We start from the raw sequence: 26,549 nt of genomic DNA, 5'->3' as shown, positions 1-26,549 counted from the left end.
TGAATAACGTTAGCTCAGCTGTAGCTCATTAGTTTCTATAGCAACCACACAAGGCTGCATCTGATCACTCGTTTAATAACGTAGTTGCTACATTGTATATCGCTTGCGAAACTATGTATCGACTGACCCTCCGGTAGAATAAGTATTTTTTATTTATATAAAAATATATAAATTATAATTACTTTACGAAACTGTGGGAATGCCTTCGGGAATGCTACTGTAATTATTTGACGCGCTCTTGTATGAACACACGTTGCTCCATGGCGCTCCCGTGTGGGTGAGTGTGGTATTACATCCGTTTGTGTAAATTCATGTCGTCAATCAAATAGCAGTTATATAATATAACGGTACAATAAGATAGATGACGCAATTGAATGTCAGACGTTGGCCAAGACTGTTATGTTCCATTCTTTTATTTATTTGAAGAATGCATATTGGCTTATATTGAAAAAGCAGAAGTAGCTAAATCATAAATAACGTGTTGATCCATGAGCACTTTGCCATCAATCCTCAAATTGTCGGATCCGATCTTAAGCAGTACTGCGGGTAAAGACACTAACATGTTTGAGCAGTACAACCACAATACATACAACAAATAAAGGCCTCATTCACTTTTAAAATACAGGGAAAATAATGTTTTTTCATGTACAGAAACGTTTGTAACATGTAAACGTTTCAACAAATATGAGATTTTTTCGTTAAACTTTCACAAGCGGGCTAAAGTGGTTACATTGGCAAAGGTTCAAAGGATAAGACTTAACTATGTATAAAGAGTGCTTCACTTCATAAAAGCACGGGTATAAAACGGCATTATTACAGACGAGACAGAGCCCATAATATTGTCCTTCATTAACAACCTGTAAACAGAGTAAGTGGTGTAAACAACAACAACTAAATAGACCTTAAACAAACACACCTGCCCATAACTGGACGTCGTTCTGAAGTGTTTCTGACGTCCAGCAGTGAAGCAGACGAGCAGAGCTGTCATCACGTCAGCCACTTGTCCTAACTGAATATTATAATATTATAGAATATAAACGATATATAACGGCAGAGTAAACCTTCTGCAGCGTGATGTCCTTCTTACATTACCTAGTGTGGTGGATATATGGTTCCTCATAGGCTGTGGACTGAATGCATCCTTTCTATTAACTTATGATTTGTTGGATGGATTTACCAAATCCATGTTGTAGCAGTATGTCCACACGCAGAGGAACAGAGAGATGGATGTGAAGCCATCAATACATCAGTGTGCCTTTTGATATGTTTAATTCAATTTTGTTTTGTAAAAAATGAAATGACCCTGTTTTTTGGTTTTTGGCATCTTTGAACCACGCAGATAACCAGCGGTCGGGGTTTGCGTTCTTAAACACTAAAACTGTGAATGGAAGTGGAAGAAGCTATTCTGTAAAACGCACTTTGATGTTGTGTTTTTTATTTTGGGTGATTACTTGTCTTTGAGAAAAGTTAACTGGAATGTTGTGTAAATGTAAATTAATATGAAACCTAAAGAGAGCAGAAAACGTGTGTTGAAACCTAAAAGCTGTTTAGTGCAGCGGATACAATCTGCAGAGAAGTGGTTAACCCTCTTACGACGGGGACACACGCCTGGTTCTTAGCGTTCTTAATGTTCTTAGTGTTCTTAATGTTCCACAGCGCGTGCTGTGAAAGTATTCCGATCTAACGGTTGTTTTTCAAGAACAAAAAAGACCAAATACTCACAAGTCGACCACAGCTCACTGAAGGCTCAGAGCTCAGAGACTCTGGATAGAAAAATAACATTTAGTTTGAAACCTTCTGCCAAACGTCTGATATTTACACAAATAAAAGTCTATACTCGTATCTATTTATAGATCTATTATAAACGGCTTCCAGCGAAATGCGCAGCAAAAAAGGAGCTATGTTTTCCAAGGATACATTTCTTTACAGAGAATAAAAAAGCGATTGTAAACTTGAGAAAGAGAAGTGGTTGAAGTCCCATCGCTGTGCGTCCCTCTGGGGAGGGGGGGGGGGCCCCCAGCGTCTCTATCGCTGCTCCATCGTATCCAATGACAACCAGACCGCAGGACCTCCTCCTAGTCCACGTCCTCCACCTAGTCCACCACGTCCTCCTCCTAGTCCACCACGTCCTCCTCCTAGTCCACCACGTCCTCCTCCTAGTCCACCACGTCCTCCTCCTGGTCCACCTCCTCCTCCTGGTCTGTGGTCTAGTCCACCTCCTCCTCCTGGTCCGTGGTCTAGTCCACCTCCTGGTCCTCCTCCTAGTCCACCTCCTCCTCCTGGTCCTCCTCCTAGTCCACCTCCTCCTCCTGGTCTGTGGTCTAGTCCACCTCCTCCTGGTCTGTGGTCTAGTCCACCTCCTGGTCCTCCTCCTAGTCCACCTCCTCCTCCTGGTCTGTGGTCTAGTCCACCTCCTCCTGGTCTGTGGTCTAGTCCTCCTCCTGGTCCTCCTCCTAGTCCACCTCCTCCTGCTGGTCCTCCTCCTAGTCCACGCCGTCGAAGCCCTGGGCGTTCTCGATGGCGATGTGCAGCTTCTCTCTCAGCTCCTCCAACGACTCGTAGGGAGGGAGGTCCAGACGGTTGAAGCTGAGGACGGAGACACCGTCAGGGGTGTGTGTGTGTCTCACCAGGTGTGTGTGTGTGTGTGTGTTCTAGTGTGTGTGTGTGTGTGTGTGTGTGTCTCACCAGGTGTGTGTGTGTGTGTGTGTGTATGTGTGTGTGTGTGTGTGTCTCACCAGGTGTGTGCCCGGGGTAGTTTGTCCCGGGTTCCCCACTGCTCGATGGTGAAGAGCTGCGGCCCGTTGGATCCTAGGGTCAGGGGTCAGAGGTCAGAGGTCAGGGGTCAGAGGTCAGGGGTCAGGGGTCGGGGTCATTACTAGGGATGTCCCGATACCGATATCAGTCCGATACTTTGTTTTACTCTTGAAAAAATAATAATAATAAAAAGTGCATGGAGGCACTTTGCTCATGATCGCCAATAAGCCAAAAAACATTAAAACATCTCACTAAAGAAAAGTGGCTTAAATCTAATTAAAAAATTTGAACCGAGTTCAAAAGTAAGTAAACAATGCACACCATTTAAAAATGTACAAATGGTTGGAAACATAAAGTGAAGAGTTAAACAAATCAATGGATTGAGTTTGAATACATTTGAGATAATGTATAGAACAGCTGAGCTGTGACAGCGGACAGTTTGAAGTGGTTCAAGTGTGTGCGTTTGCGCGTGCGTGTGTGTCATCACCTGTAGTAACCAGGACGTGTTAGTGACGTTATTCTTTCACATCTCGTTAATCGAGATAAGCTCACAAAATGATGAGGCTAACACCGTTGGACTCCTTGGAGTCTCATCGTTTGTGTCGATATCATGACGTGAAAAAGGTTGTTGACGTTAGCCTTTAGCTTCTCCCGTGAGGACATGGGCTATGTAAGAAGCAGCTAGCCTCTAGCTAGGGGTCCCCACACACAAACGCCCCATTTATAATAATCATATTTCCAATTGATTAATCATCTTAATCGATTGGACGTCCGCAACGTCCGAATCGGTTATCTTTAGTGACGGCCGAGCTTGTGGCGATCACAACAGCTGTGGTCCGCTCTGGAGCGGGTCATGTGACCGCGTGACCGCTGGACAACAGCCAGGAGAGAGACGACCGCGCCCTGGCTGCTGCACCGCTCTGTTCTTAAAGGCTGAGCTACAGCCACACCGCTGGCGGGCTGGTCAACAGGGAGCCGTCATGCGCCTAATTGACGACTACTGTTGTCACGTGACGCGCTGCGGGATCATGTTTCTTTCTCCCCTCCGATGTCTGACCCAGCGCACTGGGCCACCGTCAGACCAATGTCAAAGCGATGTCAGAGCGATGTCAGAGCGATGTCAGAGCGATGTCAAAGCGATGTCAGAGCGATGTCAGAGCGATGTCAGAGCGATGTCAGACCGATGTCAGAGCGATGTCCGCCCCAGCGCACTGGGCTGATATCAGACCGATGCAGCGGCGTGGATACGATCGGGACATCCCGAGTTATTACAGCAGAACGCTTATCGGCCAGACGACAAACGCACGACTCATAAGAGAAAGGAGGAGCAGCAGAGGAGGAGGAGAGGAGGAGGAGGAGAGGAACAGAGGAGGAGCAGAGGAGGAGGAGGAGGAGCAGGAGGAGGAGAGGAGGAGGAACAGAGGAGGAGGAGGAGAGGAGGAGGAGAGGAGGAGGAGGTGGAGAGGAGGAGGAACAGAGGAGGAGCAGAGGAGGAGGAGCAGAGGAGGAGGAGCAGAGGAGGAGGAGAGGAGGAGGAGGTGGAGAGGAGGAGGAACAGAGGAGGAGCAGAGGAGGAGCAGAGGAGGAGGAGCAGAGGAGGAGCAGGAGGACGAGCAGAGGAGGAGGAGGAGAGGAGGAGGAGGAGGAGGAGGAGGAGGAACAGAGGAGGAGGAGAGGAGGAGGAACAGAGGAGGAGGAGCAGAGGAGGAGCAGAGGAGGAGCAGAGGAGGAGGAGAGGAGGAGGAGGAGCAGAGGAGGAGGAGAGGAGGAGGAGCAGAGGAGCAGAGGAGGAGGAGGAGAGGAGGAGGAGCAGAGGAGGAGCTCCACTCACCGTAGAGCTCAGCGAAGCCGTTCATTGGCACTCGGGACGTCCCGGTCACGAACTGGAGCAGACGGATCCGCTTCTCTGCATCCATCAGCAACACCGTCTACACACACACACACACACACACACACACACACACACACACACAGTTCAAACATGGAGCAAAGCCCCATGGAGGGGGTGCTGCGGTGGTGTATGGCTGGTGTCCTGGAGGGTGGTGTCGGGTGGTGTAGGGTGGTGTAGGTTGTTGTAGGGTGGTGTCGGGGTGGTGTAGTGTGGTGTAGTGTGGTGTAGGGTGGTGTAGGGTGGTGTAGGGTGGTGTAGGGTGGTGTAGGGTGGTGTCGGGTGGTGTCGGGGTGGTGTAGGGTGGTGTAGGGTGGTGTCGGGTGGTGTCGGGGTGGTGTAGTGTGGTGTAGTGTGGTGTAGGGGTGGTGTAGTGTGGTGTAGGGGTGGTGTAGGGGTGGTGTAGGGTGGTGTAGGGTGGTGTAGGGTGGTGTCGGGTGGTGTCGGGTGGTGTCGGGGTGGTGTAGTGTGGTGTAGGGTGGTGTCGGGGTGGTGTAGTGTGGTGTAGGGGTGGTGTAGTGTGGTGTAGGGTGGTGTCGGGGTGGTGTATGGTGGTGTAGGGTGGTGTCGGGTGGTGTCGGGTGGTGTCGGGGTGGTGTAGTGTGGTGTAGGGGTGGTGTAGTGTGGTGTAGGGTGGTGTCGGGGTGGTGTATGGTGGTGTAGTGTGGTGTAGGGTGGTGTCGGGTGGTGTCGGGTGGTGTCGGGGTGGTGTAGTGTGGTGTAGGGTGGTGTCGGGGTGGTGTAGTGTGGTGTAGGGGTGGTGTAGTGTGGTGTAGGGTGGTGTCGGGGTGGTGTATGGTGGTGTAGTGTGGTGTAGGGTGGTGTCGGGTGGTGTCGGGCTGTGTAGGGTGGTGTAGTGTGGTGTAGGGTGGTGTCGGGGTGGTGTAGGGTGTTGTAGGGGTGGTATAGTGTGGTGTCGGGGTGGTGTAGGGTGTTGTAGGGTGGTGTAGTGTGGTGTAGGGGTGGTGTAGGGTGGTGTAGTGTGGTGTAGTGTGGTGTCGGGCTGTGTAGGGTGGTGTCGGGTGGTGTCGGGGTGTGTAGGGTGGTGTCGGGTGGTGTCGGGGTGTGTCGCTACCTTCCAGAACCACTGGATGAGCGGCTGCGTGGGGCTGTAGCCCGTCTTGTACTTGGTGTTGGCCCTCCAGTCGTTGACGTCCACGTCGCCCAGACCGCACATCAGCAGCTGGAGAGCACAGGACAGTTAACCCTCTGACCTCCGACCTATGACCCCCGAGGGCCTCTGACCTCTGACCCCCGAGGCCCCTCTGACCTCTGACCCCCGAGGCCCCTCTGACCTCTGACCCCCGAGGGCCTCTGACCTCTGACCCCCGAGGGCCTCTGACCTCTGACCCCCGAGGCCCTTCTGACCTCTGACCCCCACGTCTCCCTCTGACCCCCGACCCCCGACCCCCGGACCCTCTGACCCGGGACCCCCAGACCCTCTGACCCCAGACCCCTGGACCCCCAGCACCCACCTCCAGCTCGTTCTCATCGAAGATCTTGACGAGGTCCTGAGGGATGAGCTCGTAGAAACCCTGAGGAGCAGAGGAAGAGGAGGAGGTGAGTGTGACTCAGACCAGACCCTGAGGAGGAGGAGGAGGTGAGTGTGACTCAGACCAGACCCTGAGGAGGAGGAGGAGGTGAGTGTGACTCAGACCAGACCCTGAGGAGGAGGAGCACCACTCACGTCTTTGAAGGCCGTCATCTGCATCTGGATCCGGTTCACGAAGCGCCACTGCATCACCAGGCTGGAGGAGGAGGAGGAGGAGGAGGAGGAGGAGCGTCAACGAGGAGCAGCGTCAACGAGGAGCGAGGGCTCCTCCTCAGACGCTCGTTAGTGTTAGTGTTAGTGTTCCTTAGTAAAGTGTTCCTTAATAAAGGTTTAGTAAAGTGTTCCTTAGTAAAGGGTGAGTAAGGTGTTCTTAGTAAAGTGTTCCTTAGTAAAGGGTGAGTAAAGTGTTCCTTAGTAAAGGGTGAGTAAAGTGTTCCTTAGTAAAGGGTGAGTAAGGTGTTCTTAGTAAAGGGTGAGTAAGGTGTTCTTAGTAAAGGGTGAGTAAGGTGTTCTTAGTAAAGGGTGAGTAAGGTGTTCTTAGTAAAGGGTGAGTAAGGTGTTCTTAGTAAAGGGTGAGTAAGGTGTTCTTAGTAAAGGGTGAGTAAAGTGTCCCTTAGTAAAGGGTGAGTAAAGTGTTCCTTAGTAAAGGGTTAGTAAAGTGTTCCTTAGTAAAGGGTGAGTAAGGTGTTCTTAGTAAAGGGTGAGTAAGGTGTTCTTAGTAAAGGGTGAGTAAGGTGTTCCTTAGTAAAGTGTTCCTTAGTAAAGGGTGAGCAAGGTGTTCTTAGTAAAGGGTGAGTAAAGTGTTCCTTAGTAAAGGGTGAGTAAGGTGTTCTTAGTAAAGGGTTAGGTGAGTAAGGTGTTCTTAGTAAAGAGTGAGTAAGGTGTTCTTAGTAAAGGGTGAGTAAAGTGTTCCTTAGTAAAGGGTGAGTAAGGTGTTCTTAGTAAAGGGTTAGGTGAGTAAGGTGTTCTTAGTAAAGAGTGAGTAAGGTGTTCTTACTGGATGTACTCCTTCTTGTTGTCGTTGGTTACCACCACGTCCCCGCCCCCGGGCTTCAGCTCGTGCTGGTGAGTCTGCAGGAGGCGGAGCCAGATTACACGTTAATGAGACATTAATACTAATTATGTTTCAAGTTAAAAGCGACACCTGTTTATTTGTATGAGCAATATGGAGCTAGCTACAGTTAGCTGTTTAATAAGGAGCTAGCTATAGTTAGCTGTTTAATAAGGAGCTAGCTATGGTTAGCTGTTTAATAAGGAGCTAGCTATGGTTAGCTGTTTAATAAGGAGCTAGCTATGGTTAGCTGTTTAATAAGGAGCTAGCTATCCTGAATCTCCCCTAGGGATAAATAAAGTTTATATCTGTCTATCTACAGTTAGCTGTTCAACATGTGCCCTTAGCGCGTCAGAACCAGCAGCGGTAGAAGCGGCTCCGACCTGTCCAAACAGCTCCTCGTCGATGGTGAACCTCAGGTCCAGGTCGGCCGGGTCGTTCTCCAGGATCCACTTCAGGGAGTTGAAGTACTCGCTGTCCTGCGGACACAGGGGGGAACACGCGGTCAGTCGGCCCCAGGGCCCCCCCACCACCGCCGCGCCGCCTCCAGACCCCGTGAGGTCGCCCGCGGAGACTTACCACGGACTCCATGTCGTGGAGCGTGATGGGCTTCTGCAGCATCATCTTGTAGAAGGGCCGGATGAAGAAGGCTTCAGAGGAGACACAGAGTTAGTCAGCCGTCCTGCAGCGGGGGGGCGGGGCCCCCGGGGGCCGACGGACGCGAGGGGGGAGGAGGGACGGGAGGGTTTGATTGGCTGACGGCTGCTGATCTACAACACGAGGCGCCGGCCTGTGACTACATGTGGTTATCATCGCCTCAATGAGAGCGCTGCTCCTGTCAGACGACCAGGAGCAGGTTCACCTCAGTGGGCGAGTTCCACCCCGCTGGAGAAATACTGTGAGGAGACGTTTAATAAGGACTATCTTAAACCAACCTCAAGCTAATATAAAAAGATAAACATGTGTACTGAGTCTAGTAGTGGTTTGATAGGGCTAGCATGCTAAGTGAGTCTAGTAGTTTGATAGGGCTAGCATGCTACGTGAGTCTAGTAGTTTGATAAGGCTAACATGCTAAGTGAGTCTAGTAGTTTGATAGGGCTAGCATGCTAAGTGAGTCCAGTAGTTTGATAGCGCTAACATGCTAAGTGAGTCCAGTAGTTTGATAAGGCTAGCATGCTACGTGAGTCCAGTAGTTTGATAGGGCTAGCATGCTAAGTGAGTCCAGTAGTTTGATAGGGCTAGCATGCTAAGTGAGTCCAGTAGTTTGATAGCGCTAGCATGCTAAGTGAGTCGGCCCTCCCACCTACCGTCGAGCAGCTTGCCGTGGTAGACCGCCATGCCGGCGACTCGCCCGATGAACTTGAAGTAGGACAGGTGGTCCTCGTTGCAGAGGCCCGAGTTGGGGTTGATCTGCAGCGTGTAGTTATCCCTGAGGACAGAGAGGGCGTCAACGAGGTGCTCAGCGCCTCGTTGACGCCCTCTCTGTCCTCGGGGATAACGAGGTGCTCAGCACCTCGTTATCCCCGAGGACAGAGAGGGCGTCAACGAGGAGCTCAGCGCCCGACGGTATCGGGTGGCAGGGAGCTGGCAGGATAATGGAGGGTGATAAAACAATGACTCAGGGCTCAGCGGTATGAAATCAGATCTTTGTTGTCATGTTAACGGTCGTTGATGTTGCATCCCACACCTGCTAATGATACACTCGGCTCCGTGCAGAACGGAGTTGTCATCCAAATGATGAGTTGGCCGTCAGATACAAATGTGAAACATCATAAACGCTCCAGCGCTGAGAAACAGGAGACGAAAGACAGGACGAGAGCGGGGTGAACTCACGTGGCGGAGTACTCAAACAGCCCATAATAAGGGTTGAACATCTCCTTGGAGATGAGGAAGAACCACTCCCTGGCCACGCCCCCGTAGTCCAGCCCCTTCTCCCCCTCGAACTCCACCCACAGCCGCGCCTTCAGGAAGTCGGCGCGCTTCACGGACAGGATGCGCCGGTACGAGTCCTCCAGCACCGCGCTGCGCCTCAGCTTCATCTCGAAGCGGTTGGGGATGTCCGCCTGGGGGGGGAGGGGGTCAGGGGGAGGGGGTCAGGGGGTCAGGGGTCAGCTCCGTGAGGACGAGGGCTGAACCATGTATCGTTATCGTATGGAAATCGTGACTTTATTGTTTTTTTTTTGTTTTTGACGCGATTATTTTGGTTACAGCAAAGACGACGTTGACAGAAACGAGAGTGCCTTGCAATTGTGGCCAGAACAAAAGGCAATTTTCCCATTTCATTCTCCCCCATAAAGCTCTGTATAACGAGTGAATAACGCTACTTAATCACCCGTCATTATACGAAAGAAAAATTATAAGAAAAACAATATTTTTAAATTTAAGGCCGATATATTATAGGTATCGCAGAAAGATAAAATATCCCAAAAAGTTTTTTTTCCAACAAGGTGCCGCCTCGTCAGAAGGTCGTACTGGAGGAAGACCAGAGGCAGAACTTACCGGTTTCTTCAGCTTCTTGCGGAAGTAGTCGTACTTCTGCTTGTAATCCCTGGAATACGGAACGGCCTGCAGGGCAGGAAACAGGCTCCCGTTACCGCCACTCCATCACCGCTTCCTGATCAATACTTCTTATTTACAGATCCTGAGGTCATCAGTACTTACGGGTCCTGTTATGGCAGAGCTCTGTAACCGGGGGTCCTCCCATTGTGTGGTCCGTGTGTCTGGAGAACACAACATAACGTCTGTACTCACGGCCTCATCCCAGTGGATCAGTTCATTGATCGTTCACTCATTGATCTGATCAGATGTGGTGCTGAACTCTTACTGTGATCAATGTAGAAGATTCTCCCGTCACTGTGGACCCTCTCCTCCCAGCCAGGCTACCGATCAGACAAACATACGTGTTGGATTATAAACATTATAAAATGCACTGTATAATAACATGCACCCTCAATATCCACATCCACACATGTATTAGACTGTAAACCAATCAAATCATATAATCCCTTTTTGGGCTGCAGATCCATATCTCCTTCCCTGAATACGCTCTCCCCAGTGATCTGTCCTCTGGAAACATGATCCACAAGAGACGTACCGGCAAGGGGCCCAGGTCTGCTGGGTCCAGTGAAACTCTCCTCCTCATCTGCACCGGAATCTTCAGCCTGGGGTCCTCCTGAAAACACCGTCATGATGTTATAGTCTCTGACCAGGTGGTAGTTTAATGTTATAGTCTCTGACCAGGTGGTAGTTTAATGTTATAGTCTCTGACCAGGTGGTAGTTTAATGTTATAGTCTCTGACCAGGTGGTAGTTTAATGTTATAGTCTCTGACCCAGGTGGTAGTTTAATGTTATAGTCTCTGACCAGGTGGTAGTTTAATGTTATAGTCTCTGACCCAGGTGGTAGTTTAATGTTATAGTCTCTGACCAGGTGGTAGTTTAATGTTATAGTCTCTGACCAGGTGGTAGTTTAAGGCTGTACTCTCTCACCCAGGTGGTAGTTTATGGCTGTACTCTCTCACCCAGGTGGTAGTTTAAGGCTGTACTCTCTCACCCAGGTGGTAGTTTAAGGCTGTACTCTCTCACCCAGGTGGTAGTTTAAGGCTGTACTCTCACCCAGGTGGTGGTCTTAGTGTTGTGGTTGATGAAGAAGGGTCTTCCGTTGGGGGCGCTCCGGACCTCCCAGCCCGCGGGCATGAAGCCACACTCGTAGCCTCTCTCCTGGCCGGGGGAGTTGAGGGGCGAGCCCTCTGGGGCCACGGGGGGCTGCCCTGCCGAGGGGCTCAGGGGCAAGGCATTCTGCGCTGCTGCCTCCGATGTCACCTGGCAAATTGATACGAACAGGAATGGATCTCTCGGGCTGGTCTGAACACAGGTTCCAAATGCTGTTCTGGATCCAATTAGCGCATAAGTGGTAGTCTCATTGAAACATTGATTTTCATGTAGTTCAAGGTATATTGAGTCGCTATCTACAGCCGAACGAGGAGACACTGAGGGGCTTGATGAAAGCCCTTCCACTGGCAGTATGACCAACAGACTGGGTGTTGTAACGCCCGCTTATCGCCAAAGGTGTCGCCAAAGAGAACCAAGCGGCAATCTTTGAGAAACAAAAACCAACCAAAGGGACACCCTCCCTGATATGAACCAAAGAGCGTAGTTAGTCGTAACCAAAAGAATTCCATCCTCAATCTGAGGTTTTTCAACACAAGGTTCAGGGAAGGTTCTGGGGCCTGTACCCCCAGAGCCCAAGGCTGCCCCCTACCTGCACCAGCGGGCGGGTCCAGGTGGTGACCCGGCTCTTGTGGTTGACGTAGTAGTGTCGGCCTCGGCTGTCCAGCTTCTCCTCCCAGCCCGACGGCAGCTCAGGGAACCCAGGCAGCTGCTGTAGGGGAAGACCAGGTCAGACTACTGGAGACCAGGTCAGACTACTGGAGACCAGGTCAGACTACTGGAGACCAGGTCAGACTACTGGAGACCAGGTCAGACTACCGGAGACCAGGTCAGACTACCGGAGACCAGGTCAGACCACTGGAGACCAGGTCAGACCACTGGAGACCAGGTCAGACTACCGGAGACCAGGTCAGACTACCGGAGACCAGGTCAGACCACTGGAGACCAGGTCAGACTACTGGAGACCCCCTGATACACCTCACACTGGAGACCCCCTGTAGAGACCCCTCTCACTGGAGACCCCCTGTAGAGACCCCCTGTAGAGACCCCTCCCACTGGAGACCCCCTGCAGAGACACTGGAGACCCCCTGCAGAGACACTGGAGACCCCCTGCAGAGACACTGGAGACCCCCTGCAGAGACACTGGAGACCCCCTGTAGAGACCCCTCTCACTGGAGACCCCCTGCAGAGACCCCTCCCACTGGAGACCCCCTGCAGAGACACTGGAGACCCCCTGCAGAGACACTGGAGACCCCCTGTAGAGACCCCTCTCACTGGAGACCCCCTGCAGAGACACTGGAGACCCCCTGTAGAGACCCCTCTCACTGGAGACCCCCTGCAGAGACCCCTCCCACTGGAGACCCCCTGCAGAGACACTGGAGACCCCCTGCAGAGACACTGGAGACCCCCTGTAGAGACCCCTCTCACTGGAGACCCCCTGCAGAGACCCCTCCCACTGGAGACCCCCTGCAGAGACACTGGAGACCCCCTGTAGAGACCCCTCTCACTGGAGACCCCCTGCAGACCCCTCTCACCCACCGTGTGGCTGGCCAGGTACTCGTCGCTGGACAGCGCCGGGGCGCTGGCTCTGCGGCTGGAATGGCTGGAGTGTGCGGCGGCGGCGGCGGCGGCGTGGTCCTGGGGGGCGGGGCGGGGGGACACACAGCCGTTAGCATGCAGGCCTCCAGCGGCGGCGGCGGCGGCGGTGGTACCGGCGGACTCAGACGCTCGTACCGTCTGGGAGGTGCGGCGCTCGGCCTGGGCCACGCCCGTGATCTGCAGCTGGGTGAGCTCCTCGCAGGCCCGCCGCAGCTCGCCGGAGGGCCGCAGCTCGCCGGAGGGCCGCAGCTCGCCGGAGGGCCGCAGGTCGGCGGGCCGCAGGTCGGCGGCGGGCCGGCAGTAGTGGCCCGTGCTGTGGGACAGCGAGGACTCGTCCACCGACACGTTGTCATAGCTCTGGGGAGACACGAGGGGAACGCTGGAACCAGGAGCAGAGCTAGACCCCCCCGCTCATACTGCCGCTCACACATCACGGTAGTACTGCTACAAATGTTATCTTGTTTTGTGTTCTTTTTTTTTTTTACTGCTTTAGAGATTTTAACCAAATTGTGATCCATTCAGCTTGTGCCCATGTCCTCGTTTTAGAGTATTAAAGGGGAGGCCGTACCTCAGAGAGTATTAAAGGGGAGGCAGGGCCCGTACCTCAGAGAGTATTAAAGGGGAGGCAGGCCCGTACCTCAGAGAGTATTAAAGGGGCCGTACCTCAGAGAGTATTAAAGGGGAGGCCGTACCTCAGAGAGTATTAAAGGGGAGGCAGGGCCGTACCTCAGAGAGTATTAAAGGGGCCGTACCTCAGAGAGTATTAAAGGGGCCGTACCTCAGAGAGTATTAAAGGGGCGTACCTCAGAGAGTATTAAAGGGGCCGTACCTCAGAGAGTATTAAAGGGGCCGTACCTCAGAGAGTATTAAAGGGGAGGCCGTACCTCAGAGAGTATTAAAGGGGAGGCAGGGCCGTACCTCAGAGAGTATTAAAGGGGCCGTACCTCAGAGAGTATTAAAGGGGCGTACCTCAGAGAGTATTAAAGGGGAGGCCGTACCTCAGAGAGTATTAAAGGGGCGTACCTCAGAGAGTATTAAAGGGGCGTACCTCAGAGAGTATTAAAGGGGCCGTACCTCAGAGAGTATTAAAGGGGCGTACCTCAGAGAGTATTAAAGGGGCGTACCTCAGAGAGTATTAAAGGGGCGTACCTCAGAGAGTATTAAAGGGGCGTACCTCAGAGAGTATTAAAGGGGCGTACCTCAGAGAGTATTAAAGGGGCCGTACCTCAGAGAGTATTAAAGGGGCGTACCTCAGAGAGTATTAAAGGGGCCGTACCTCAGAGAGTATTAAAGGGGCGTACCTCAGAGAGTATTAAAGGGGCGTACCTCAGAGAGTATTAAAGGGGCCGTACCTCAGAGAGTATTAAAGGGGCCGTACCTCAGAGAGTATTAAAGGGGCCGTACCTCAGAGAGTATTAAAGGGGCCGTACCTCAGAGAGTATTAAAGGGGCGTACCTCAGAGAGTATTAAAGGGGCCGTACCTCAGAGAGTATTAAAGGGGCCGTACCTCAGAGAGTATTAAAGGGACCGTACCTCAGAGAGTATTAAAGGGGCGTACCTCAGAGAGTACTAAAGGGGCGTACCTCAGAGAGTATTAAAGGGGAGGCCGTACCTCAGAGAGTATTAAAGGGGCGTACCTCAGAGAGTATTAAAGGGGCGTACCTCAGAGAGTATTAAAGGGGCGTACCTCAGAGAGTATTAAAGGGGAGGCAGGGCCCGTACCTCAGAGAGTATTAAAGGGCCGTACCTCAGGGGAGTCCCGCCGGTCGTTCTCCTCGTGGTCGGAGATCTGTCTCCTGGCCGTGAAGGCGTGCTGGGCCTCCATGTTGATGTCCTGTCTGCGCTGAGTGTCCACCTCACTGTCCCTGTGCACACAACACGCACACACACACACACACACACAGGCACGCGCACACACACACACACACACACACACACACACAGGCGACCCATGAGTTCCAGGTGGAGTGGCGTCCAGCAGGGTGCTGTTGGCGGAGGGGGGGGTCTTACTGGGCGCTGGGCCGGTGCCACTGGGTGGTCCTGCTCTCGTGGTTGACGTAGTACGTCCTCCCCAGGTTGTCCTGCCGCTCCTCCCAGCCGGGGGGCATGGCGGGCACGGGGTGGTGGCCCGCCCCCGACATGTCCTGGCCCTCCAGGAACTCCCAGCCAGGCTGGGGGCAGGGAGAGACCAGAGAGAGACCAGAGAGAGACCAGAGAGACCAGAGAGAGACCAGAGAGAGACCAGAGAGAGAGAGAGACCAGGGAGAGACCAGAGAGAGACCAGAGAGAGACCAGAGAGAGAGAGACCAGAGAGAGACCATAGAGAGACCAGAGAGAGACCAGAGAGAGACCAGAGAGACCAGAGAGAGAGACCAGAGAGAGACCAGAGAGACCAGAGAGAGACCAGAGAGAGAGAGACCAGCGAGAGACCAGAGAGAGACCAGAGAGAGACCAGAGAGACCAGAGAGAGAGACCAGAGAGAGACCAGAGAGACCAGAGAGAGACCAGAGAGACCAGAGAGAGAGAGAGAGACCAGAGAGAGACCAGAGAGAGACCAGAGAGAGACCAGAGAGAGAGAGAGAGCAGAGAGAGACCAGAGGGACCAGAGAGAGACCAGAGAGAGAGAGCAGAGAGAGAGAGACCAGAGAGAGACCAGAGGGAGAGAGAGCAGAGAGAGAGAGACCAGAGAGAGAGAGAGCAGAGAGAGAGAGACCAGAGAGAGACCAGAGGGAGAGAGAGCAGAGAGAGAGAGACCAGAGAGAGAGAGACCAGAGAGAGACCAGAGAGAGAGAGACCAGAGAGAGAGAGAGACCAGAGAGAGACCAGAGAGAGAGAGAGACCAGAGAGAGACCAGAGAGAGAGAGAGCAGAAAGAGACCAGAGAAACCAGAGAGAGACCAGAGAGAGCAGAGAGAGAGAGACCAGAGAGAGACCAGAGAGAGAGAGACCAGAGAGAGAGAGAGAGACAATATAGAGAGAGAGAGCAGAGAGAGACCAGAGAGAGACCAGAGAGAGACCAGAGAGAGACCAGAGTAAGTGCCAGAACGTACAACATACAACAAGTGTGTAAGAGGGGTGGGAGGGGGTGGGGGTGCAGGTGAACTCTGAGCCAGTGAGTCTTAAGTCTTAAGTCTTAAGTCCTTAAGTTCTTTGACATGAGGACTCTCTGGTTAGTGTGGGAAATAAGATCACATGTGCTGTTCCATCCCATTATAACTCCTCCTATGAATGTGTTTAAATGACGAGCCCACACCAGTCTTGATTTGCAGTTAATTCCAGAGCGTTCTGGTATAACGAGTCTGGCTACGTCACTGGGAACTCGGGGGCCAGCGATGTGCTGCTACATGAAGGCTCAGCCCAGAGCAAACAACCCCAGATCACTTCTGTTCACAGGAGAACTCAACTCCAGGTCCTTGAGGATCAGGAACCCTGGGATACACACAGGACCCTTTGGGCTGGTACCTTTAGGCTGGGAGCAGAGCACCTCAGCCTCTACACTGGCCTGGCCTTAGGACAACTGTTACCACAGAGTTCTACAGAGCCACTGGGACAGCAGGACAGGCCAGGGATAGAGTTAGGACGGCAGGGGAGGGGGCAGCTAGTTTGGCAGCTAGTTAGCTAGTTAGCTGACTGGCTAACTAGGTGCGGTGATCAGGTATGTCGGTAATGCAGTCTTACGTCCATGTTCTCAGGTTGGTCTGCATTCTCCTCTTCTGAGCCGGGCGTCCGGGGTAAGTAGGTCATTTTCAAACGCAGGTGACCTTTGACCCTGGACTTGTGGCTGCAGAAATGTTACGAAAAAAGAAAAAGAAGTCATTGTTTCAAAGTCGGCATCATTACGTACGTGCACAACTGCATCAGGAACAGAAAGTACTAGGAGTGAACGCTGTGAACCGTGTGTGAGAAGAAAGAGAAGTCCCACCTTCTTGGATGAAGCAGGAAGTCCTTGGAGGTGTACGGCCGCTCCTCGTTGGGGTTCTCCACCTGGAAGAGCAGAAGATAAACTCTGGGGTTACCATGGTTACACGCCTGCATGCACTCCCATCACGGAAATAACGAGGATGACGCACTAATTAAAAGTTGTTTAAACTGTTGTTATCCAAACGTAACAAACATTCAGCGTGTTCCTCGTTTTAATAAGTAATAAAAAGGGAGGACGGTGTTGACATGACATGAGTGTCTTCCAGAGCCTCGGCGGTGAGGCCGACGGACAGACGAGGACGCTGACGTCACCGTGAGCACAGAGGGGCGGGGCTCACCGGGATCTGCTGCAGAGGGATGTCCACCTGGCCCAGGAAGTCATCACGGGTCTGCACACAGGGCAGGGCACAGCATGACCAACACTTCTAATTACACAAACACACTCAGCAGCACATGACTGGACGGGTTATTCAACAGCTCGGCCCGTGAGTCACCGCCGCACATCGGTCCGCTGCTGTTATTTTGGTGTGAGCCACCTTTAGCTGCTCTGAGGTTCTGGTTGAACAGACTACGACCCCCACCGCGGTGGGGTCCTAGTCCTGCTACTGGGCCTGGGCCACATGGCTCAAAGACATGTCACCATATAACTTCATCATATTGACAGATATCGATAACTATTGATCATTTTAATGACCTAAAATGACTAGGAATCACCATGCTGGCTTTAAACACTTCTGTTTAACACTTAATACGACCTTCCACTGTTCTTCATTGATCAATACTCCAATGTCGACACAACAATGAAAAACACTCAAATATTGTAAATAAGTATGGAAGCGTGTTGGTGTAACAAACCAGCTGCTAGTCAGTGGTCCAGTCTCTTATCGATATATATTGAACATGTTTTATATTGATACTGATCAAAAGTCTATCACGATACGATAATGTATTGTCTTATCGCCCAGGCCTAGCTGCTACGTGATGTCTGTTGCCATCAGCTCCTGGTTTACTGTTGGCCTGTTAGCCAAGTCCTGCGCTAAGGCTACTAGCGGTGTGAGCTAACAGCCAGGGAGAGCCTCTCCCTGAGGCTCTCTTAGCCTCTCTGGGCCGGGCGCAGGCGTCGCTGTTACGTGTGTTGGTTTAATGTTAATCCGCAGACTTCCTGATTAATGTTACTCTGGTGAGCAGTGTGTGAAGACATCATTCGTGTTTTCACATTAAGGGCAAAGACTAAAAGAGTTTTCCTGTGATAATAATAATGCTCAACATAATGAACACCCAGTTTATCCCCGTCTGTCTGGACGACTTTGAGGCTGTGGTGTGAACTTCACAACATTCCGGGAGCGTCGCCTTTCCGGGCTCGGAGGAGCCGGGCCGCCTCTGACTCCTGGATTAGTTGTTGTATTTACACCGTTTTCCTTTTCTACTAAGCAAGCAGCGGTCTCCCGTTACCCCGCGTCCGGCCGGCTGTGAGCGGTGTCTCCTTCCCCCGACCGGAACGCGCAGAGAGCGGGCCTGACGGCCGTAGGTCACCCCCCGTCACTTGGACACACATCGTTTTCTCGATCAACGTTTTTTTTGGGGTGTTTGTGGTATTTACGATACTTTTTTTGGATGACCTGTTTTCATTTGCCACCCTTAATATCGTCCAGCCTTATGGCTGGAAATAAAACACAAGTGCAAACAGTAACGCTGATTAAACAAACGCAATCGCTGATTTGGTTACTGATTAAGAGCAGTGTAAAGAACAGACTTCACTGGGTGAAAAAAAAGGATTTAGCAATCCGCCTTTGAAACACAATGGCAGAGATTCAAGAAAAATAATCAAATAAATCACAGCCAAGTCCCAATCACAACGTCAGCTGTTGGATTACAGAGCAGGACTAGTGTCTGACGACCTTTAAGGTTTACATTTTCCATGACTGCCAGGGAAATGATGGGGACAAAGTTAGTCAAACTTGTTTTGTAAAGAGAAGGACGCTTCGGTCCATGCAAGGTGTGGTTCCTGACCGCACGAACCGAAGCGTCCTTCTTTTGTAAAAAGAAGGACGCTTCGGTCCATGCAAGGTGTGGTTCCTGACCGCACGAGAAACACTGAGCGGACCGTTTCCTCAGGCTGGGAGATACTGGGTTGTGATATCAGTGATTCTGACGAGGTAGTGCTGCGTCTGTCTCGCCATTGGCCCTGCTGTTGTCTCTCTAGGATCAGTGACGGAGGCGTCAGGATGTCATAACAGCATGGTCATGAATCACAGCGCCTGGATGAAGCCTGTCAAAGTAACAGCGTACACGCTGTTACTTTGAATTTCTGAAGATCCAAACGGGACTGAACTGTGTGGGGGCTGCGTTGTTGTCAGGGAGCGGACTGTCTTTCTTGACAACCAGCTAAGGACAGGAGGCGGTCACCTGACTCCTCACAAACACGGCCCAGCATGGGGCTCTGCCAGGGGCCGACGTAAGCACCACGCTGCCCTACTGGGAAGGACCAGCCCCCCTGCTCCCCCCTGCTCTCCCCCCAGCTCTCTCACCTCCTCCCCCCTGCTCCCCCCTCTGTTCTCTCTCCTCCCTCCCTCTGCTCTCCCCCTCCTCCCCCCTCCCTCCCCTCCGCTCCACAGATGGCGGGCCTGCATGCCTGGCCCGCTGCTCTAGTATGACTCTGTTAAATGTGAGGCGCTGCTGTAGTGCTAGACTCGGTGGAGTCGGGGGGAATATTTCAGGGTTATTTATATCAGGAGGAGCACTGCTGTCCCCACGTCTATTAATAGCCCCGGGAAATACTTAGGGCCATTACTCTGAGCGTTAACAGAATAATACAAATATATTGCTTCTTTCAATATTGGCCGGCGTGCAGACATACTACTACACACTACTACTGACTTTATATTGTTGTATTAATGATTGTCCTTCTTTATTGGAAACCAGTGGGCGAAAGAATAATCACCGCAACAGAGAGTACTTCACTGTGGTCCAACGTCCACAGAGCTAGTTAGTGACAGGTCTAACCCTGATGGTTTGCCTGAAGGCACAACTAACTGGCTAAGGCAGTAGTAAGCAGAGCTGGTTATGGTATGGTTATGGTGTGTGGACGACAGCTTGACCAGAACCGCATTTCATTACATTTTCATTCAAATTAGTTTATTGACAAGAAGCCAGTAAACTTCTAACCCTTCGCCGGCTCATCTGTGTCAATCTGACCTTATTTCTATCTGGTGAATTCAACCTGTTAAACGTTAAACCATGTTTTAAACCATAACAGAGCTCATAGCATTTACATTTATATCATTAAATTTTTTACTGTAAAAAGCCAAATCCTTATCCTTAAAGGTCTAATATTTGTTATATATTTGATTGCGTTCTTTTTTATTGGAGCCCATTTGGGACAATATCAGCCCATGTGAACACAGCTGTTAACACGTGTGTGTCTCCCTGTGGCCGCCTGCTCTGGCATCCCGGGCAGAAACACAGCGCTCACCTTCATGTTTTGATCCCGGCTGGTAACAATATGATCCATCTTGTGAGCAGGCTTCAGATCAGTTACGGCAGTGGTTACCCTAGCCCCGGGGCAGGGGGATAAATGAATGTGCACATGTTGGGCAGTGGGCTTTCCTGTGTAGGGTACTTCCAAGGAAAAGCTTCTCTGAATGGTCCGCTGCCACTGGTTCCCCTCCGCTGGGTGCTGCTCCCTCTCCCTGGCAGCCGCTTTGGGATTCCTCTCTAACAGTTTAGCCGAAGGCGGCAAACAGGTGGAGGTGCTGCGGTAGAGTTTGCGCTGGCCGGGCTCACAGCCGGGCTGAGCGGCGGCGTGCAGCCCGGGGGGGTACTCCACCACGTTCACCCTGGTCCTGCTCGTGGCTCCCATCCCGGGCGCGGCCGGTCTCTGGTGGGCGAAGTGCAGCAGCACGCTGCTGGAGTGTCTGTTCGGAAGGTCTGACAGAGACGGGTGATCCGGCGCCTCGCTCGCGTCCTCCCGTCCGCACTGGTGTTCGTCCGGCGAGGGGAGGTTCAGCTGCACCGTGCGCTTGGCTTCCCTGAACTCGCCGCCGGAGCAGCAGCCCCCCTTGGACAGACGCAGCGAGGCGCAGCTGGACATCTTGGCGCCCGCCTCCTGGTTCTCCTGCGAGGACTCGCCGGCGGCTCTCGGGCCGCCCTGCGCGGCGAGGAGCGCGGGGACGGCCTGGGGCATGACGGGCGAGGCGGGGGGCGTGCTGCAGGGGCTCCTGGAGAAGAGGACCAGCGAGGAGCAGCGGCGCAGGGGCACCTTGTGCTTCCGGCACAGCACGCCCTTCTCGCGGCCGGCCCGGAGGTGCTCCGAGGCCTCGGGTTCAAAGATGTTGGTGCTGCTGCAGTAGCCGGCGTCGCTGGCCATACTGCTGCTGCACGAGCCTCCGTCGGAGCTGCTGCCGGCCCCCGCCTCCCCGCCGGCCGGCTCCGCGTCCTCTCCGTTGCCCTCGGGTTCCCCGGCCGGCCGCCCGCAGTGGTGCAGCGAGATCTGCAGGGTGCTCTTCTTGTTGCATCCTCCGCCGTTGCACTTGGGGATGAAGACGGAGGAGTAGCGCTGGGGGTTCCTGCAGTCCGACGACACCGGGGTAACCTTCATGTGGACCGAGGCGTGGGCTAGGTTCTCGGCGGGGCCGCACGCTGCCACGCCGGCCTCCCTCTCCGCCCCATGGCCGCCCAGCAGGGTCTCTGACAGAGGGTCTGTGTGGCTTCTGCGGGACCCAAACTGCATGCGGAGCCTGCGTGCCATCAGTTCAACTCTCGAATGCCTGCGACAGCGGCAAGCGTGGCATGATCAACACGCTAGTGAAAAACGAAAAAAGCAGCAAATAACGTCTTGTGACTTCTGCGCTGGGACTACGGTCATTCTCAGGAGCAGAATCCGACAAGCTCCATTCCTGTTCAGGCAGAGGGTCTCTCTCTCTCGGATCAGGTTGTGTTTAGGAAAGAAAAGAACCTACATGAAGCCTTTGTCCTGACGTAGTTCCAGAGATCCTTCTGCTGTACAACAGAGCGGTTCCACTGGCTCTCTGGCCGCACAGCCCCCGTCTCCAGACTCGATAAAGGCCAGCCTGAGCCTTGTTGCAACTGTTCCACTGGATTCTTGCCAGTCCGGTATAATCTCTCTCTCTGCCTTTCACAACAGCCGCACTCCTGCTCACAAACAACCCCGCAGTCTTCCACTCTGCATCTCAGCCGGCCGCTCTGGTGAACTGTCTGCCACAGACCACTCACTCAAAACCCAACTTCCTACCACTGCAGCTATGCTTCTAATGTTTCCTCTCCTTCGTGCCCCCACAAATATTTTTACCCACTGGTATTAAGTTACAGGAAATCATGGGAACGTCTTTAAACATCATTCTATATCAAACTGAGCGTTCAGAAACCCTCATAAACAGTAAAGGGAATAAGAAGGAGAACAAGAACCATAAAAAATAACTGATATTAATCATGTTCATAATCCACTGTTTCACAGGGTCGTATAAAGAGTATGCAGGGGCACCACTGATATCAAACCTGTCCCCGAGCACACATAACTCCGGACGGAGCTACCTCGGGTTTCCCGGAGCGGAACAAAAGCATTACCTCCAGGACAAAGGTCACGCGTTCCCCCGGACAGGGGGCGGGGCCGCGCCGGGAGATAACGTGATAAGCCCCGTCACCTGTGATGTGACACCTGATGTAACGCTCAGTTCTGGTTTCAGCCTCCGCGCTGCGCGCTAGCCGGCCACCTCTCTTAGGTGTAGTGTGTTGTTTTGTGAGAGGGACCGGGCTATTTCAGGACGTTGCTGTTGGCCTTCAACCAGGTCATATTCATGTGAGATAAGTAGTTCAACCAGGAAATGTAGATGACTCACGAGCCCGCACTGGTGAACTCGCCCACGCCTATTTTTGTTAGGTTGAAGCCTGGTCTTATTTGACCCTGTATTGGTTGAAGCCTGGTCTTATTTGACCCTGTATTGGTTGAAGCCTGGTCTTATTTGACCCTGTATTGGTTGAAGCCTGGTCTTATTTGACCCTGTATTGGTTGAAGCCTGGTCTTATTTTACCTTGTATTGGACTTCAATACCTAATATTAGGATAACTGAAGAAATATGATTTAAAAAATACTTTTAACAATACAATACTATTTTGCTTCCTTCACCATAAGTGTTTCAAATGTACAGAAATACATTTAACTGGATAAGGGATTCTCTTGACCATTTACTGTTATTTGCGTCAATAGTATTCAGCTTTGGCCTCAAACTCAAAGCGAATATTGACCCAATGAAACATGAACCTGAACATCAAAGTCAGTGACTGACTGACCCCTATTTATTTCCTTTTGACGTTATTCAAAGCATTCTAAATGAAGAAGGCTATAAAATATACTCTTCTCTCATCGTCTTGGCGATATAAATGGTCATCAATAGCAATGGACATTTAAAGTAATCCATACTTCCCTGTTGAGGTTGTACCATAGAGACAATACAATAACGTTAACTGTATTCCTATAATTAAATGTGTTACATATTTAATGACTTTGAATAAGTGCCCTGATTTAATACTTAAACAAAGCACTGTGATATTTGAACCCTCATTGTTGGAACGGAGCAAAGATAAACAGTTGACTATAAACATTTGGTTTAGCTTGGCTCGTATTTAAGCGGCCCTGAAACCAGGTGTTAATCGTTCCAACAACATCAATATGTGAGGCCATAATAAGGGTGATTCTCTCAGGGTCACAGAAGCCATGGCACACACACTCACACACGTACAGTACACACACATACGGGCTGTATTTGCTGAAATCTGAGACAACCTCCATGCAACTATTTGAGCCTTGACTTTCATAGGAGCTATTACGCCCTGGAAAGGTCACCATTGTTTTTAATGTGGTCTGCTAATGTGAACTCTAGAAAACAAACCCTTTGGCGGTGGAAGCACAGCAGCATTCCTCATCCAATCATCAATAACAATAACTGTACAACAAATTATTCTTTGTTTGGAGAATTGGCTTCAGTTAAAGACTTTATACTAGTGTAGGTAAATATATATGAGGATAAACCCCACAATATTCCATATTTCATCTGCCCCTTCTGAAGGACAACACCCCATTCATCTCTAAGCCTTTATTCTGAGTGGTTGAGTAAACTCTATTCTGTGGTATTGCCCCGGATGCTTTGAGTTCAAGCAAGGTCAGGTCCCATACTTTGTTTGTTTGTAATTCAGGACCAAGATATTAATACACTCTATAAGTAAACAGACATTGCCTGTGGTCTATGGAGTTGAATAACTCATTCCCCATCACACCCTATTTAAAAGCATAGCCCTCAGCTTAGCAGTCGCCATTAAGGAGAGTATTCATTTTGTAACTACGAACTCCAAAAAAGGCTTCCTCAATGTATCTTCTGTTGGGACATTCAAATTAATCGTATGACATTACGGGTAAAAACGTACCAGACGATTCTCATCAAACACTTCCAGCAGCAATCTGTGCTTCCTTGGATGGACCTGCAAAATAACAAATGGGTCAAAGTGGGCGATGCTTGGTCCACTCAAAGCTATTATCCACTTTTCTATTCAGATTTGGTTTAACGACTGGAAAACAAACATCATTTCCTGGGAAAACCTACAGCAGGTAACATAAATGAGGTGATAGAGGCTTTGCACTCAGTAAAAAGAGGAGTGGATCTCCAGAAAGGACTAATGGGTGTTTTGGAAGACTCCCGGTTGTGGTTCTAATCATTGGGAGCAGGAAGCAGCAGGATCAGGCCTGGCACACAATAATTTCTGAGAAGTGAAAGGAGGAAATATTTCCATTACGCAATGCCCTCCATGTGTCATCATTCTGGAGATGTTCACATGTCTCTAGCCAATCCAGAGCTGTAGGCCATCCCAGCAGATCAGGACCACAGCTGGGCGCTTCACACCAGTCAGACCAGTATGGTGCAGCTTCATCAGCTATGATGGTCTGAGTGGCTCATCCATCACCCTAACCCAATCACGTCCCGGTCTTTATTAGACACGGAGGACAGCGCTGGTTTATGACAGTGGCGTAACTATTGTCCGGGGGGTGGTGTGGTATACTATGGTATTACAGCCCTGCCCACCACTATGCTGCCAAAGCTACTGGGTGTAATAACATAAATGTGTTTTTAATTTCCCCGCTGAACGCATGCTGGAACTTACTCTGAAGTAGAACTCTTCATTCCACTTTGGATGCAGCGTCTTGCAGGACGCAGATGGGAGAGAGAGTGGATTATAATTTTGCCCACCAGTCAGAATATGACGATCGGTTCTGAATGGACGCGTCACCCACCTTCTTGATAGTTTTAGTCTGGAGACTTGTGAGCTCCCCGTTGACGGGGTCGTACAGCGATATCTTTGTATAGGGATCACTGCGCAAAGGGCAGGAAACAGACATTCAAACATCCACAAAACACTACCTCCACGTGAGGCTGGATGAAATGCACAGGATGATAACAGATGGATACGTTGATGGTCACATTAAGGCTCTGTGGTGTCCACGTGGACAGCATCCTCATCTAGATCAGAGCTCACCTGGCTCCCAGAATGTCTTTCTTGGCCAGCCCGATGCCCGCGATCACCCGAACCCTCAGGATCCTGGAGTCCTCCTGGTGCAGAGAGACAGATCTGTGTCACGATACGACCAGTGGTACGCAACGGACCATACACCAACTACAGCGCAAACAAACAGTGGTAAATAACTGACATGCTTGACAGTATTTAATCCCATAGTTTCTGATTATTTATCGTCTGGCTCTGAGGCACGGCCGTGACGGTCCTCAGACCAGTGCCTCCCAGTCCGCCTGCAGGGCTGGGGTGAGAACGGACTCCTCTTCACATTAGCGTCTACAGATTTGCCGTCGTAAGTGTTCCAAAAATACCCAAATACATGTTCTCTCTCCACATTTAAACACACGTTTTGCAATTGCTGGATTTTTATGAGCATTTTTGACCGCCATATATTGTGAAATATCCAATAACTATCGTGACAACACTGTTCTGAGCCCATCCCTACAACTTTGAGTTGGTGTGCCTGGAATTCCTGGTCATGATCTGGAGAGTCTCAATAAAGAGAAACAGTCCACAGAGACACGTGGTTCAGTGAAGGGGGTGAGCACTGCGTTAGGGCTTCACATGAAAAGAGTGAGCAGAGTGAGCACTGCGTTAGGGCTTCACATGAAAAGAGTGAGCAGAGTGAGCACTGCGTTAGGGCTTCACATGAAAAGAGTGAGCAGAGTGAGGACTGCGTTAGGGCTTTACATGAAAAGAGTGAGCAGAGTGAGCACTGCGTTAGGGCTTCACATGAAAAGAGTGAGCAGAGTGAGCACTACGATAAGCATTCAGCTGAAGGGAGTGAACGGAGGGAGCACTATGTTGGGGCTGTCTGTCTGTCTTGTTGTCATGGTCCAACATGTCTGTCTGGTTGTCAGGGTCCAACATGTCTGTCTGGTCGTCAGGGTCCAACATGTCTGTCTTGTTGTCAGGGTCCACCATGTCTGTCTGGTTGTCAGGGTTGGACTGACAGCCTGGGCTAAAGGAGTTAGCTCAGGTGTTAGCTCAGGGACACCCAGGCGCTACCCTCCGTTCTCCTCCTCTCTCCCGGGGTGGTCCTGGTGGTCCTGGTGGTTCTGGTGGTCCTGGTGGTCCTGGTGGTTTCGGGGCTCATAAGCGGACATGGTTCAGTCAGTCTTCAGCGAGCAGGAAGTTTTGGGTCGATAATGGCGTCCGGGCGACACGGCGGTGGCTGCGAACATGGAGGGCTGCTCCGGACGGAAGGATCCCTCCACGCTCAGCTGTCTGCCTGCCTGCCTGCCTGTCTGTCTATCTGCCTGTCTATCTGCCTATCTGCCTGCCTGTCTGCATATCTGCCTGCCTGTCTGCCTGCTTGTCTATCTGCCTGTCTGTCTGCATTCCTGGAGGATGTGAAGGCTGGGTGTTGAACTCACCTCATCGGTCTGAAGTCCTCGGATCTCCGGGGCGTTCAGCGCCATGTCCTCCGCGTGCCGCCCGGTTACTACTGCGCTACTACCGCGGAACGACTCCCACGACTCGGGGAGAGCGCTACGGCAGAGTCCGACCGCCGACCAACAACTTTAATTTTGTTGTGTCGT

General features: G+C 51.5%; 1 protein-coding gene across 2 annotated transcripts; it reads right to left on the bottom strand.

Moving 5' to 3' along the window:
- Positions 1-398: 398 nt before the first annotated feature.
- On the bottom strand, positions 399-26,549 carry nedd4a (NEDD4 E3 ubiquitin protein ligase a). Of its 2 annotated transcripts, XM_084476188.1 has the most exons (29): positions 26,385-26,549; positions 24,973-25,046; positions 24,731-24,809; positions 24,601-24,639; positions 23,869-23,922; positions 16,770-16,820; positions 16,433-16,494; positions 16,189-16,291; positions 14,522-14,682; positions 14,259-14,376; positions 12,647-12,868; positions 12,452-12,550; positions 11,505-11,624; positions 10,859-11,065; positions 10,340-10,417; positions 10,070-10,124; positions 9,907-9,965; positions 9,745-9,810; positions 9,079-9,308; positions 8,553-8,674; positions 7,825-7,895; positions 7,629-7,724; positions 7,192-7,265; positions 6,330-6,390; positions 6,118-6,177; positions 5,718-5,825; positions 4,586-4,682; positions 2,736-2,808; positions 402-2,586 (listed from the first exon to the last, which is right to left on the bottom strand). In XM_084476188.1, the coding sequence occupies exons 1-29, from the start codon at positions 26,427-26,429 to the stop codon at positions 2,484-2,486; spliced, it is 2,787 nt and encodes a 928-aa protein (XP_084332314.1). In that variant the 5' UTR covers positions 26,430-26,549; the 3' UTR covers positions 402-2,483. The 2 variants fall into 2 exon arrangements, with proteins under 2 accessions (XP_084332313.1, XP_084332314.1); XM_084476187.1 differs by lacking the exons at positions 23,869-23,922; positions 24,601-24,639; positions 24,731-24,809; positions 24,973-25,046; positions 26,385-26,549 and adding an exon at positions 19,904-21,730 and having other exon boundaries at positions 399-2,586.

This window comes from Micromesistius poutassou, assembly GCF_964030765.1.
Source record: "Micromesistius poutassou genome assembly, chromosome: 12".
NCBI lineage: Eukaryota > Metazoa > Chordata > Actinopteri > Gadiformes > Gadidae > Micromesistius > Micromesistius poutassou.
The sequence above is the reverse complement of the archived record's forward strand: the minus strand, read 5'-3'. Positions and strand labels throughout refer to the sequence as shown.

Bases quoted from the DNA above. Each gene is read 5' to 3' on its own strand.
- nedd4a (XM_084476187.1), bottom strand. From the start codon at position 21,178: ATGGCACGCAGGCTCCGCATGCAGTTTGGGTCCCGCAGAAGCCACACA. The intron at 16,821-19,903 runs GTGAGCGCTGTG...CCCTGTGTGCAG, and splicing joins GCCGGGATCAAAACATGAAG to ACCCGTGATGACTTCCTGGG. The intron at 7,266-7,628 runs GTCGGAGCCGCT...CGCCTCCTGCAG, and splicing joins ACGAGGAGCTGTTTGGACAG to ACTCACCAGCACGAGCTGAA.